At 31.3% G+C, this 14,345-nt stretch overlaps 1 protein-coding gene across 2 annotated transcripts; it reads left to right on the forward strand.

Moving 5' to 3' along the window:
- Positions 1-6,407: 6,407 nt before the first annotated feature.
- LOC118030958 (SWI/SNF complex component SNF12 homolog) lies at positions 6,408-9,627 on the forward strand. Of its 2 annotated transcripts, XM_035035225.2 has the most exons (3): positions 6,408-6,754; positions 7,070-8,739; positions 9,104-9,254. In XM_035035225.2, exons 2-3 carry the CDS (start codon positions 7,175-7,177, stop codon positions 9,195-9,197), a joined length of 1,659 nt encoding a protein of 552 aa, XP_034891116.1. In that variant the 5' UTR covers positions 6,408-6,754; positions 7,070-7,174; the 3' UTR covers positions 9,198-9,254. The 2 variants fall into 2 exon arrangements, with proteins under 2 accessions (XP_034891116.1, XP_034891118.1); XM_035035227.2 differs by lacking the exon at positions 9,104-9,254 and adding an exon at positions 9,274-9,627 and having other exon boundaries at positions 6,413-8,739.
- The last annotated feature ends 4,718 nt before the right edge of the window (positions 9,628-14,345 follow it).

Below are 14,345 nucleotides of genomic sequence, written 5' to 3' on the forward strand. Positions count from 1 at the left end.
AGGAGATCGTTGTGTATTAATTGATATTCTTGGAAATTAAGTAATATTCTAAGACGTGTGTGGAAAAATTCTGTAACTTTCCTTTCTTTTTTTTTTTTTTAATTTTTCTCCCCATTTTTTTTTTATTTTTCCCCTTTTTTTTGGGTTTTACATGTCCCCCCCCCCAGATTGTATTCTTCTTCTTTTTATTTTTTTTGTTTTTTTTTGTTTTTTAAATTATCTTTATCGATTTTTTTAAATATTAAACTGGTTGAGAATATAGTTCTATATTTTTTTTTAAAAAAAATTATGAATTGCTACAATGTTTCTCTACATGATTTTTTTCTTTCTTTTATGATTTTTTTTCTAAAATGTTCTTTGTCGATTTTATTTTTTTTCATATTGAACCGGTTGAGAATTTTGCTTCATAGTTTTTTTCTTTAAAACACTGTGGATTGCTACAATGTTTCCCCACATAGTTTTTGTTTTGCTATAATATTTCCTCACATGTTTTTTTTTTTAATTATCTTTATCAAATTTTTTGTTAATATTGAGCTAGTTGAGAATTTAGCTTTAACTTTTCCATGTATTTTTTTTTTCAAAATTATCTTTGTTGATTTTTTTTTAATATTAAGCTGGTTGAGAATTTAGTTTTAACTTTCTCTACATGTTTATTTTCCTCTTTTTTTTCATATTTTTTGCTTTTTTCCCCAAAATTATGTTTTTTTTTTAATATTTTTTGTGGTTTTTTAGAATTGTTTTTATCGATTTTATTTTTTTAATATTGAGCTAGTTGAGAATTTAGCTTTGTAGTTTTTTTCTTTAAGACATTGTAGATTGTTATAGTATTTCCCCATATGGTTTTTTTTTTATGACTGTTTTTGTTTTTTTTTCTCAAAATGATCTTTGTCGATTTTATTTTTTTTTCATATTAAGGTGGTTGAGAATTTAGCTTCATAGTTTTTTTCTTTAAAACACTGTGGATTGCTACATTGTTTCCTCACATGAATTTATTTTTTTTATGATTTGTTTTCAAAATTATTTTTATCGATTTTATTATTTTTAATATTGAGCTATGATGCAATCATATTATTTGATAGTTTCACTAACATTTAACTAGTGCTTTGCCTATGTTTTTATATATAAAATGCCTTAATATTCTTTGTTTTATGTTTTGAAGGTATTTTTAGATGAAAGATGCAAAAAAGAGTAAATTGATGGTAATTGACAGATTTGACCTTCAGTCAATATTTTCTGCAGAGTGTGAGCTCTAGAGATTGAAATGAAGTGATTCCATTGGAATTAAAAAGCTAACATCTATACCTTTCTAGATATATAAGGCAAGAAAATAAAATAAGGAAGAGCATGGAAATTGCATCATTCAAAGTTAAATCTCACAATCTGTTAGTGTTGACTTTTGACCATTCCAACTTGAATATCTGGAGCTACAGAAGTTCAATGGATGCAAACTCAATATTTTTGGATTCCTGACTCAAAGACTTATCAATGCTCCAAATTTCAGGAAAAAGAAGAAGAAGAAGATGTCATATGAGGAAGATATGATTTTTCAAAGATGACAACTAAATTCTGCTAGCAAACAGGTTTCATGAAGAAACGAGTCCAAATTACGTTCCTAAGCATCTAAACCGACATCCAAGTTTTTATTTTAGCAATTTAGCTCCTCTAGGTCAAAGCTTGAATATTTCATGCAAGACTATTTCTTCTTTTTTAGGAATCTAGTTATTGAAGTACTTAAATGTAAACTATCTACTTATATGAGGATTATTTTGTAAAATAGAGACTACGGTTTCCTAGGATATAAAAAGAATGAGAGAAGAAAAGGGGGCAGCTGACCAAGAAGATAAAAATGCCCCCTTCCTCTAAGAAACCTGAAATCGTGCATTACTTCTTCTTTTTGATTAGTTGTTCAACAAACATGCAAGACTAAACTCTTTTTCTTGGTTGCAAGGACACGAAAACCTTTAGATTTCAAGATTTGTGAGATTTATTTTACCTTTTCTTTTCAGTTTATATGATGAATATGTTTGTTCTCTTATGCTTTATTTTTTTATGATTGTTTATTTTAATTGCTAGACCAGACTCTAAGTTATTATTGTAGACAATCTATTGCTAAATTTGATATCAAAACCGGAGTTATGGTATATGAACTTGTGAAGGAACTGAGTTTAATAATTGTGACGGATCTACGTTATTAATCTTAGAAAGAACATTCAATTAACTCAAATATAGACTACAGACAGTTATGTTTTCTTAATTAATCAACTTATCTAATTCTTAAGGCTGCCATTAAATTAAATTACTATTGTTGACACTGTAAGTGTTTGATGGTTAGGGTTAGTTATACGGCATGTAACACCCTTAAATTATAATGTCATGAAATCTCCAAATATTTCTTTTCAAATTTCAAGTATTGGATAATATGTCTAAAATTATGGATTTTTTTTTTTTGAAAATTTCAATAGAGTTTCCTTTATTTTTATTGGTACCAAGTTATCGACAACACTTCTATTATATGTCATTACGACTTCCATCTTGATCCAATCATCCTAGATCACATTCCATTCATTAAACAATAACTTAATACTTATACTTATCAATATATTCAAGTCTCATAATAGTAATTAGTAAATCAACATAAAAGTACTACTAAAAAAATTCAAAAGATAAAACAAATTCTTCATTAAAAGTAATAAATACTAACTAACTACATATATGCCTCTAAACTACGTAAATGCAATCGTAAGAGTAAGAGTCATATTATATTTATATTAAAATCTTATCTTATCATTTTGAAAATGATTTGGTCATACTAGCAACTATACATATATATAATACATCTATTACATATTACACATTCTACTTGATTTTTATGACATAAAAGTAATACGTGTATTACATACTACACATCTTCTGTTTGATTTTTTTTACAACACAAGAGGATTTACACTGAAAGTAAAGACATGAATATTACATTTTAAAATGGTAATTCATAAATAGAAGAATTCCTATATCTAACGATTTGCATCACCTCGCGGTGTACCTGTTTCAACAATAACCATATTAATTAACTTACTCATTATATTAGTCTAATATTAATTATTTACTCTTAACCTTTGAAATTTAATACTTCTACTTCAATCTAACTCAATCCCTTAATTTACATAATCTTTTCAAAACTTAAAAATCCAGCTAACTCATCTTAATAACCAAATAAATCTAACACTTCCATATAATTACTTAGAACTTTGGTTTTCCTTCCTCGGTTACCAATAGATTCGGTAATTTCATTCGAATTACCCATCATCTGGCTAACCTTTTTTGTTAGTCAATCAACCCAGTAATTCCATATGAATTGCTCCTTATCCGGTTAATCTCTTTGTTAACCAATAAACCTGGTAATTCTCTTGATTACCCAAAAATCTGGCTAATCCATTTCGGTTACCAAAATCAATATGGTAATTCAATATGAATTACCCAGCATCCAGCTAATCTCTTTTGTTAGTCAAACAATCCAGTAATTCAATTTGAATTACCCAGCATCCGACTAACCTCTTTTGTTAGCCAAACAATTTGGTAATTCCATACGAATTACCCCATATCCGGTTAACCTCTTTTGTTAGTCAATAAACCCAGTAATTTAACATAATTTACCGATAATTCACACAATCATAACTCAAATTATTCATTTGCTCCATTTTTTTAACATCAATTAAATAAACAACATAGATATTTAGGGAAATTAAAAATTAAAAATTACAAAATAAGATGATGACTCACCTACCTTCTACTCGGGATGAATCAATTCCTCCTATATGATAACCATCTCCAGACACAACTCCTGAATCAATCAAGTGTCATTATATCATTAGTCCATCAATATTTTTCTTACATGCCAAAACACAAAGCACGCAATATTTTTATTTTTAATTTGTTCTAATAAAAATTCATTCTCAAATATAACATCATTATTTTACTTACAACCTTGTATATAACTCAAGTTACTTTTTTTCTTACTTTATGTTCATAATTCCTCCATCAAATAATCCTTTTATTATTTACGCCCTTACATCATATTATTTATTTTATCAAAATATATGTAAGAACTATATTCAAACACAATCTAGACATCTTGTCTCCATATTTTCTTTTAACTAGTTTATTTCTCTTTTAATTTGAATTTACTTATTATTTTTCTTTTTCTTTTTCTTTTTCTCAACTTAAATGTTGTTTCTTCATTTAGTCTTTCTTACATTTTCAAATATCATGATTAAACATGATTTTTTCTAAACATTAACATCAAAACTCATTCTCCCACTCTTTCCTTCATTTGGCTGAATGTGATGTTTCTTTTCCTCCCCTAAATTTTTCTTAATTTATTTGTTATTTCAACTTGTTTTTATTCTATTTCACTTCAATTTCATCATTTTTCCTTCCCCTCCTAATTCCCCCAAATTCACATAAGAACCCTAAGTTCAAAAATCAAGGATTTAAGGGAAACTAAGGTAAAATTCCATGAAATTACTTCCTAACTTAATCAAGTAAGCTTAAGAAAACATCTAAATCAAACATTAAATCCAGACTTCTCATGCTTACCTATTGCTTTTCTTCCAATTTCTCTTTCTCTTCCAAAGTTAGACGAATTCCCCTTATCAATTTATCCTTCCTTCACTTGATTTTAGTGTTTTATAAGTTGAACTTGTAAGTTTATAAAGTTATTCTCTCAATTTTCTTATTGTTTTTCCTTACTTTTTATATTTTATATTTGTTCTTTCTTTTTATATTTTTGTTTCTGCCCACTCGGGAGTTAATAAAAGAGAAGGAGAGCTTGTTTGTTTTCTTTTCAATGGCAAATAACCATTCCACTCTTAATGAGTATTTTTGTCTTTATTTGACGGTCCTTATTTTTTTGCTAGAACTACCGAGCTCTGTTTATTTTAAAATTTTAACAAGATTTTATTCAATATATTTTAAGGTTTGTTATAAAATTTCAGCTTAACTGATGGTTGGATTGAAAATTATAATCCAATAACATAAAACTAGTTAAATTGTGATTTTTCGTCAAATTTCAGAATTATTTGAATTTGTCAAAAAAATCTGAAATTTTAACCCAAGCTAAGACATCATATTAGAAGGATCCACACAAATCTTTTGATAACCCGATCGAGAATTATGATTTTTTTTATTTTACATGAAATTAGTCAATTTATGATTTTTCGCCCAGAGGTTTTACATAGCGGATCTGTTAACTAACCAATGTTAAGAAGAGATAAATATTCAGAATGTAAATTGATGTTTCGTTTCCATGATTAATTATGATTTTCGTAAGTGGATGTTTACTTCCAATTAAAGTTTGTTCTCTTGATAATTTTATGATTTTATTTAATTTTGCTTGATAGTTTTCTGTTTTCTTTTGCTTTAGCCTATATAACGTCCAAACTCCCTCCAAAGTACATATCATCTAGCATAAAAATCTGACTTGAACCTTCCTCATGGGATCGACCCCTTACTTGTTTTATACTATCTTATGTGTTGTGTTTTAAGTTAGGGTAATTAATTTGTGTGACCACAATATTGCAACAAGTTGGTTGAGAATTACAGCTGTATATTTCCTCATGAAACACTATAGATTGCTACAATGTTTTTTTTTTTTGTTATGATTTTTTTCAAAATTATCTTTGCGATTTTATTTTTTTAATATTAATCTGGTTGAGAATTTAGCTTTGTATTTTTTTTCCTTGAAAATATTGTGGATTGCAACAATTTTTCTCTATATGATTTTTTTTTATTATTTTTTTATGATTTTTTCCACAAACCCACAAACATGTCACCAGTCCGCGATATTGCGCGGGTATGACAATGGATCTTATACAGTGTGGGCTGGGCAGCATCCCAGATCTAAGATTTAAAGATGTCTGAGAGTATATTGTTTTTTGTTTGGAAATGTATTAAAATATATAATATATATATATATATATATATATATATATTATTTTTAAAATTATTTTTGACATTAACATATTAAAATGATTTAAAAATACATATAAAAAAAATATTAATTTGAAGTAAATAAAAAAATAATTTTTTTTCTTAAATGCTTTTAAAACATAACAACAACCATATTTTTTTTTGAACTGGAACTGCAATATTGAGGATGAAGCCAAGATAAAAACAAAATAAAATGACTAATATTTGGATTCTTTTTCCTTGACTAATTGTACTCACACTGTTTAAAATTTTAAATTATGTGATGTACAGTAAGTTACATCACAAGAAAAAGCTTCTTCATACCAAACATAGCAATGAAATATTTCATTACGCTACAAATCTAATTAAAAAAAAGTCAAAATAACATTTAAGAAATTTGCCAAATACGCGTTTCAACGATTGATATAAATAACTCAAGGGTGATTGCATCTTGCCTGTTGAGCAAAATGAGATTTGTGTTTCGATACCTTTTCTAATCACAGATCGGATTCCATCTTCGGATAACCTTCTCGACTTGTTTCCTGGTGAGAAAGCACTCGTAATCCATTATTGAATTTAGGCCTCTTGGGCCCATTGTCCATGAACCCAAACCTTCTTTCTCCTCCACTGGCACTGCAAAGCAAATGAAAATGAAAGGCAGTCTTCTCTCTCCTCCATTGGCACTGCAAAGCAAATTCTTCAGCTTTAGCTCACTATGACGCGGGAGGCAAACTAGAGAAAAATAAATAAAAAAATAAAAAAAACAGACGCAGGAGACTTTTTCTCTCACGTAAGATTTCATTTCTTTTCTGATTTTCACATTTCTGTTCTAACGAATCCAAATCCAAATTCAAAGTCCTTTTCCTTTATTTTATTTTATTTTTATTTTAATGTTCCTTATCTAGAACAACAGAATATTCTTGTGCTCAATTAACATCTCCGGTGCAATTAGGGTTTTTCATTTCTGTCTCTTGAAGCTCACTCACTTTTCCTTTCTACTAAAGATTAGGGCTTTTCTAGGGCGTACATCTCCCTATTTCTGTTCAAATTTGATTCCTGACTCCTAAGGGCTGCAATTTGTTTGGATTTGTTTTTTCTTTTTAAGGTTTTTGATGCTTTGTGTGCTTGAAGTTGCTTGGGGATTTCGTAGTTTTTGCTAGCTTGTTCTTGGGCTAGTTTAGTGGATAATTGATAGAGGGATTGGTTATCTATGAACAACAACACCACACCAAAGAGTTTGGGGCAATCTTCGTCACCACTTGGTAATTCGGGGATGGTCAATCCATCGATGGGAGCGAACCCATCCTTCTCACAATCACAAGGTCAAATGGGTGCTGCCTTTCAGGGTGGTCAGTTCCAGCTGTCCCAAGCACAGGCTACTGTGCAAGCTCACTTGAAAGCACAGCAGGCTCACGCCCAAGCACAAGCAGTTCATGCTGCTCAAATTCAAGCAGCTCATGTGCAACTCCAAGCACAAGGGATCTCTCTTAACCAAACTCAGAATGTTGGCATAGGTAATTTGGGTTCGTCTTCACCGTCATTCTCAACTCCCGGGAATGCTAGTGCAAAACGGCTCCCTCAGAAACCTTTGGGTAGGCCTCCTGGTGTTCCCTTTTCTAGCATGGTTTCACCATTGAAACCTATGGATCTCTCATCTGCTGCACGTAGAAAGAAGCAGAAGCTACCAGAGAAGCAGCTACAAGATAGAGTAGCTGCGATTCTGCCAGAGTCTGCTCTGTACACACAGCTTCTTGAGTTTGAAGCTCGGGTTGATGCTGCTTTAGCTAGAAAGAAGGTTGACATCCAGGAGGCCCTTAAAAGTCCTCCCTGTGTGCAGAAAACCCTTCGAATTTATGTCTTCAATACATTTGCCAATCAGACAAGAACAATCCCCAAGAAGCCAAATGCTGAGCCTCCTACTTGGACTCTTAAAGTTATCGGGAGAATCTTGGAAGATGGGTTAGACCCTGACCAGCCTGGAGCAGTCCAGAAATCAAACCCCTTGTACCCGAAGTTCTCATCTTTTTTCAAGAGAGTGACCATTCAGTTGGATCAGAGACTGTATCCTGATAATCATATCATCATATGGGAGCATGCTCGATCACCTGCACCTCACGAGGGTTTTGAAGTCAAGAGAAAAGGGGATAAAGAGTTCACTGTGAATATAAGATTGGAAATGAATTATGTGCCTGATAAATTTAAGCTCTCTCCAGCTTTGATGGAAGTTCTTGGTATAGAGGTTGAAACCCGTCCTAGAATAATAGCTGCAATTTGGCATTATGTGAAGGCTAGGAAACTGCAGAACCCTGATGACCCTTCATTTTTCATTTGCGATGCACCTCTTCAGAAAGTATTTGGGGAATCAATGATGAAATTCACGATGGTTTCACAGAGGATATCTCCGCATTTATCTCCTCCACAGCCGATACATTTGGAGCATAAAATTAAGCTTTCAGGGAATAGTCCAGCTGGAACTGTCTGCTATGATGTGCTGGTGGATGTGCCATTTCCAATACAGAGGGAATTGTTTGCTTTGTTGGCAAATGCTGAGAAGAATAAAGAGATTGATACCTGTGATGAGGCAATATGTACTGCTATAAGGAAAATTCATGAACATCGTAGGAGACGGGCATTCTTCCTTGGATTTAGTCAATCACCTGTGGAATTTGTCAATGCTCTGATTGAATCTCAAAGCAAGGATTTGAGGCTGGTAGCTGGAGAAGCTAGCAGAAATGCTGAGAAAGAGCGCCACTCGGACTTCTTTAACCAACCATGGTAAGCTCAATTGCAATTTCTCCTTGTTTGAAGACTTAATATTTTCATCTATTTGATCCTTAGCTACTGTTTTAGGTCCACTCATCCATTTGCACATTATTTGAGGGCTACTGTTGAATTGATGACTAGTCTTGTTCAGAATTCACCTTAGAATATGAGTTAGATGATAAAATGTATGTTGCCTGCTGAAAGCAATATCTCCTGAAAGATTAAAAACATGGGTTCTGACATGCGATTGCATCACATGCAACTTGCCAAATGGTTATTCACTCTTTCCTGTCTAGTTTTGATACCAAGACATGTTAATTGACCACACTATCATGCTTGTTTCTGTTAACGATTCACACAATTCACATATCGGCAGCGATGATGCCCAGACAAAGTTATCAAGATTAACAAAGGGAAATGTGTTGAGGATTCTAATGCACAGTCAAAAAGAGACTGATTTGGGCACTTAATTCAATTTATGAAAGCCTGCACATGACTGCTCAAAAAGAAACATCCGCTCATCTGTACTTATTTTGAACTCAACAGGGCTGAAGATGCTGTTATTCGTTACTTGAATCGCAAGCCTGCTGTAGGAAGTGATGCTCCTGGGAGCACATGATTTGGGAGTTTTAAGAGCTGCTAATCTGTAACAGTCATTGATTCTTTCACTTAGCATTTGTAGATTTTCACCTTCGATTTGTGGAAATAGCACAGCCTATCATTGCCCTATTGCTAATTGCCCTGGAATGAATGCTCCTTGCTTGTAAGACAACAAAATATGTTCAGTCACATGTTTAGGTTTACTTATCCTAGTACTTGCTTGAATCGTCATGTTAGTACCAAAAAAAAAAATAAAAAAAAATTGCCATCGTTCAGCTTATGTTTTGTCAGTTTTGTGAATGATGCATTTATAGTTACTCTGAACTTTGTTTTGGTTGCATCATATTGTGAATGCTGGGCATTAATTGGTAAGCAAAATGGCGTTATTCTCCTTTTCACTTTTTATAGTTAATGGATAACGACACGTAGCTGTTGCTGAGAGTCTATGATAGGGATTGTTGTGGTCTTGTGGATTTTTTGCTAACTGCGGAGTGGACATGACACATTACTAGATTGCATATCTACTTTTGGGTTTTATTATCTACTACTTGTAGGGCATGTAATGGCCTGTCCGGCGCGCGCAATCAAGATGTACAGTCGAGTTATTATTGTACACGGCATATCTCCTTTTCTTACCATGGTATCCCCCCCCACCCCCACCTTTTTTTTTTTTTTAAATGTTGGGTACAAAACTACGAGATTCCAAAGCTCGGTGAATGAGACGCTTCTACAATACTACACTGGTAGAGTTAGCGCAGAGCATTAGTTCCCTTTTCTAGTTCTTGTACACAAAGCTAGCTATATATCTTCAGATTTAACGGGTTAACTTGATTTGACGGATTATCCTAGTTAACTCATAATTTTTTTTAATTAGTTTTTTTTTTCTAATTTTATTATTTAATATTGATTTGATTAAGATTTAAATTTTATGATTTATTTTGTTTACTTTTCATTAGATTATTTTGATCTCATGACACGATAGTAATACTTAATAAATTAACATGAATTAACTCGGGTTGAATTTTGTCTCTTTTATTTAATTGATTATTTTTAAATTTTATCATTCAATATTTGATTAGTTGGAAATTGAACTTCATAATCTATTATGATTTGTTATTTTATGAGAATATTTTGATCTTATGATCAAGGTCACAAGTTTTGGCATTTTAATCATGGTTAAATCAAGTTATTTTTTTTAATTTTTTTTTCTAAGAGGTTATACTAGTCTCATTACTTGAGTCACAAGTTCCTTCAACATTGGACTTGCTTTTAGTTGGGTTGTCCATGTTTCATGATCAGGGTCGCGGGTTAACCTAATTGACTTATTTTTTTTAAAATTGATTTTTTTTTTCTAATTTCATTAATTAATATTATGTTTAATTAGGAATTAAGCTTTATGATTTTTTTTTGTTTATTTTTCATTAAGCTATCCTGGTCTCATGACTTAGTAATAGTTCTTAACGGTTAACTTGAGTTAACTTTGCTTATTTTTTATGTTATTTTTTTTAATTAAGATTTTTATAAATTTTGTTGTTCAACATTAGTTTCGACATGGACGATTGAGAATCGAGTTTTATAGTTTGTTTTGACTTTCTCTCTATTGGGTTATCTCAGTCTCAAGATTAAAATTATGGATTTGACAGGTTAACTTGAGTTAAATCAGGTAATTGTTTTAAGGTTATCTCAGTCTAATGACCCGGGTCATAGGTTTGGTGATTGATTCAAATTGTTTTATATATTCTTTTTTTAATTGATTTCTTTTTCTAATCTCATCCTTCAATATTAAGCTGGTCAGGGATTGAAATTTATAATTTGTTTCAATTTGCTTTTCATGGTGTTATCTCGGTTTTATTACTCAGGTTGCAAGTTTGACATGTTAACCCAAATTATTTTTTAGGTCTTTTTTTAATTGATTTTTTTTCAATTTCATCTTTCAATATTGGATTGATTGAGAATTAGGCTTAATAATTCATTTTGATTTGCTTTCTATAGAATTATCATAGTCTTATAGCTCGAGTTATGAATTTGACATGTTAACTCGAGGTGTCCAAGGTTAGTCCAATATGTTGTTATTTTAATATTAAGAAAACATATCATCTTGAATTTTGTTTAGTTAAAATTTGTTTTCACAGGTTGTATAGGTTGTTTTTGGACTAGTAAAGTCAATCAGGTTACATTGGGTAAATCCTCACATGATTTAATTTTTTTTTCCATTAAAAAAAAATATTAGCAATATTTGATATTTTGTTTATGTTCAAGAAAAATTTGACTTGACCCGCAGCGTATTACTAACACGACCAAAAGATTGATATCTTCTCTCAAGTGCAAGAGTGTCGAAGTAATGAACAACTCGGCAAGACCGAGGTCGAATCACAGAGAGGTTAATTGTATAAATTATAAATAACAATACAACAATAACAACAACAACAACAACAATAATAACAATAATAGTAATAGTAATAGTAATAATAATATTAAATAGTAATAATAATACTCAATACGTGGTGTTGTTATACCTGAGAATGATCTAAAAGATCGGGTCATAGGTTTCCAGCCTATATACTGAGTTTATGAAAAGATCAAAGAGATAATATAAACAAATTTCTGATGCGAATGAACAAGGCAAGACCGACAATGTCAGGATCCTTGATTAAACATAGAGCATACTTAACGTACATAAAATATAACAAGAATGTAAATAATAATAATAATAGTAGTAGTAATACTACTACTACTACTAAGAGGAAAAAATTAATGAGAACTTTGAGATGGAAGATTACTGTAAGGATTAAACAATGATAAAAAAAAATGTCAAGGTTAGAGGATCCACTAATGGTATTTCAAACAAGTATAGTATAAACTCTTATTACTCAACTGGAAACCACACACAAAGAAGGTTCCAATTAGATTACAATTGTTAACATGATTACATTAATTATCTTGTTCAAGTAATGCAAATACTTGCAAATATTATTAGGTATTTGTGGTAATAACTTATGTTAACAACAAATCAAGTTCCTTTCATAGCACAAGTGTAGGTTATACCATACGGTTGAGCTATGAAAGTGCCAAGCATTTGTTGTATAAAGGGTTGTTCAACACAAATCTAGATTAACTATTTAACAAGCAAGGTATTAAAAGTGAGCAAGACAATACATATAAAACATGTTAGTATCAAGCATTAAAGTCTATATTGAGTTTATATTATACTTATTCTTACACCATTAGTGTAACCTTTTCACCTTGACATAATATATTTAGCTAAACATAATGAAAGAAAGAAACATAAATAAACAAGATAAGAACATAATTATACAAATAAAGGAAAGGAAATGAAAAGCATAAACAAGAGATTAATATAACATCAAATAAAACTTAAACATTACAAAATACAAAGAAAGAGAGTAAGAGCATGATCTTGATCTGAACACTAAGATGCCTAAATGCATGGCAAATGCCTCCTTTTATAGGCCAAAATTTGGAACTATTGATTTGATGAATAATTGTTGAGTGGGTGGCCACATCTTGACTTGGTGAAAATCCTTATCTTCTCGTCTGAATAAAACATCATTGCTAACATCAGAACTGAAACCATATGTACCATGAAATTTCTAGGAAATTCTCTTAGCTTTTCAGGAAAAAAAATTGAGGTCATTTGGACTTCTAGAACTCAAGATATGGGCTAAACACTGAACAGTGTCTAGGCTGCAGGATAGATTTAGACTTCTCCGTTGTTGCTATAATTTGGACTTGAAAACGACCTTCTTAAATCTTGGTGTCCACATGAAAGTTGTAGGCCTATGTCTTACCAAATCTGTGTAAAAATTTAAGATCATTTGGACATCTAAAACTCGAGATATGACCCAATTACCAAACAATGTTCCAGTTTGGACTGCACCAACAATCCTTTGATTTATGTGATAGTCATGCATTTAAGATGAACATTTACCATATATTAAGGCATTTTATAGTATCAGACTTGTTATTATAAAACATGCTTTAGTTAAGGAGTTATTGATACTTCAAGTGCAAAATGATGATATAAAACCTTGATAAACATGCACTTTTACATACTAATCAATTATGAGTCAATCAAACATACTTGATGATCCTTCCCAGCTGAGGTTAGGGTATTACTAGATAGAGATTAAAGAACAAGATGTGTTGAAAGACTACTTTTAAGAACTTGATATAGACACTACAAAATTTTAGTGTTGTGTTTGGGTTGACGAATGCCCCAACACATTTCATAGATCTAATGAATCGAATTTTTTAGCCATACCTTGATAAATTTGTTGTAATATTTATAGATGATATTTTGGTCTATTAAAATTCATTTAAAGAACATGAATAGTAGTAGAGGCAAGTACTATCGACTTTGAGGAGTTATCAACTATATGCTAAATTGAATAAATGTGACTTCTAGCTGGAAAAGATAACCTTTTAAGACACGTCATTTTTTGCAGAGGTTATCCTTTTTAAAACCTTTATAAGATTGAAGCAGTCTTGAAATGGGAAATACCGACTAACGGTAACTAAAAACACGTAGCTTTCTAGGACTTGCAGGGGTATACATCATATTTATTGAGGGGTTTTCATTGATAGCAACTCTAACGCGCCTTTACTAAAAATGATATGAAATGAGAGTGGTCGAAGGAGTGCGACGAAAGCTTTCAAGAATTGAAGAAAAGACTTACCACTTCCCTTGTGTTGACACTCCCATCAGGAACTGAGAGCTTTATGGTTTATAGTGATGCCTAAAGAAAGGGATTTGGATGTGTTTTGATGCAACATGGAAAAGTAATTGCTTAAACATACAGGATTTTAAAGATATATGAGGTAAATTACCCAGTTTACGACCTAGAATTGGTAGCTATGATATTTTCCCTGAGGGTATGGAGACGTTACCTTTACAGGTCCCAAGTCCTCTATGATACTTTCCCTAAAGGTATGGAGACGTTACCTTTATGATATAGTGATGCCTAAAGAAAAGGGATTTGGATGTGTTTTGATGCAAC

This window comes from Populus alba, chromosome 17 (assembly GCF_005239225.2).
Source record: "Populus alba chromosome 17, ASM523922v2, whole genome shotgun sequence".
In the NCBI taxonomy this organism is placed as follows: Eukaryota; Viridiplantae; Streptophyta; class Magnoliopsida; order Malpighiales; family Salicaceae; genus Populus; species Populus alba.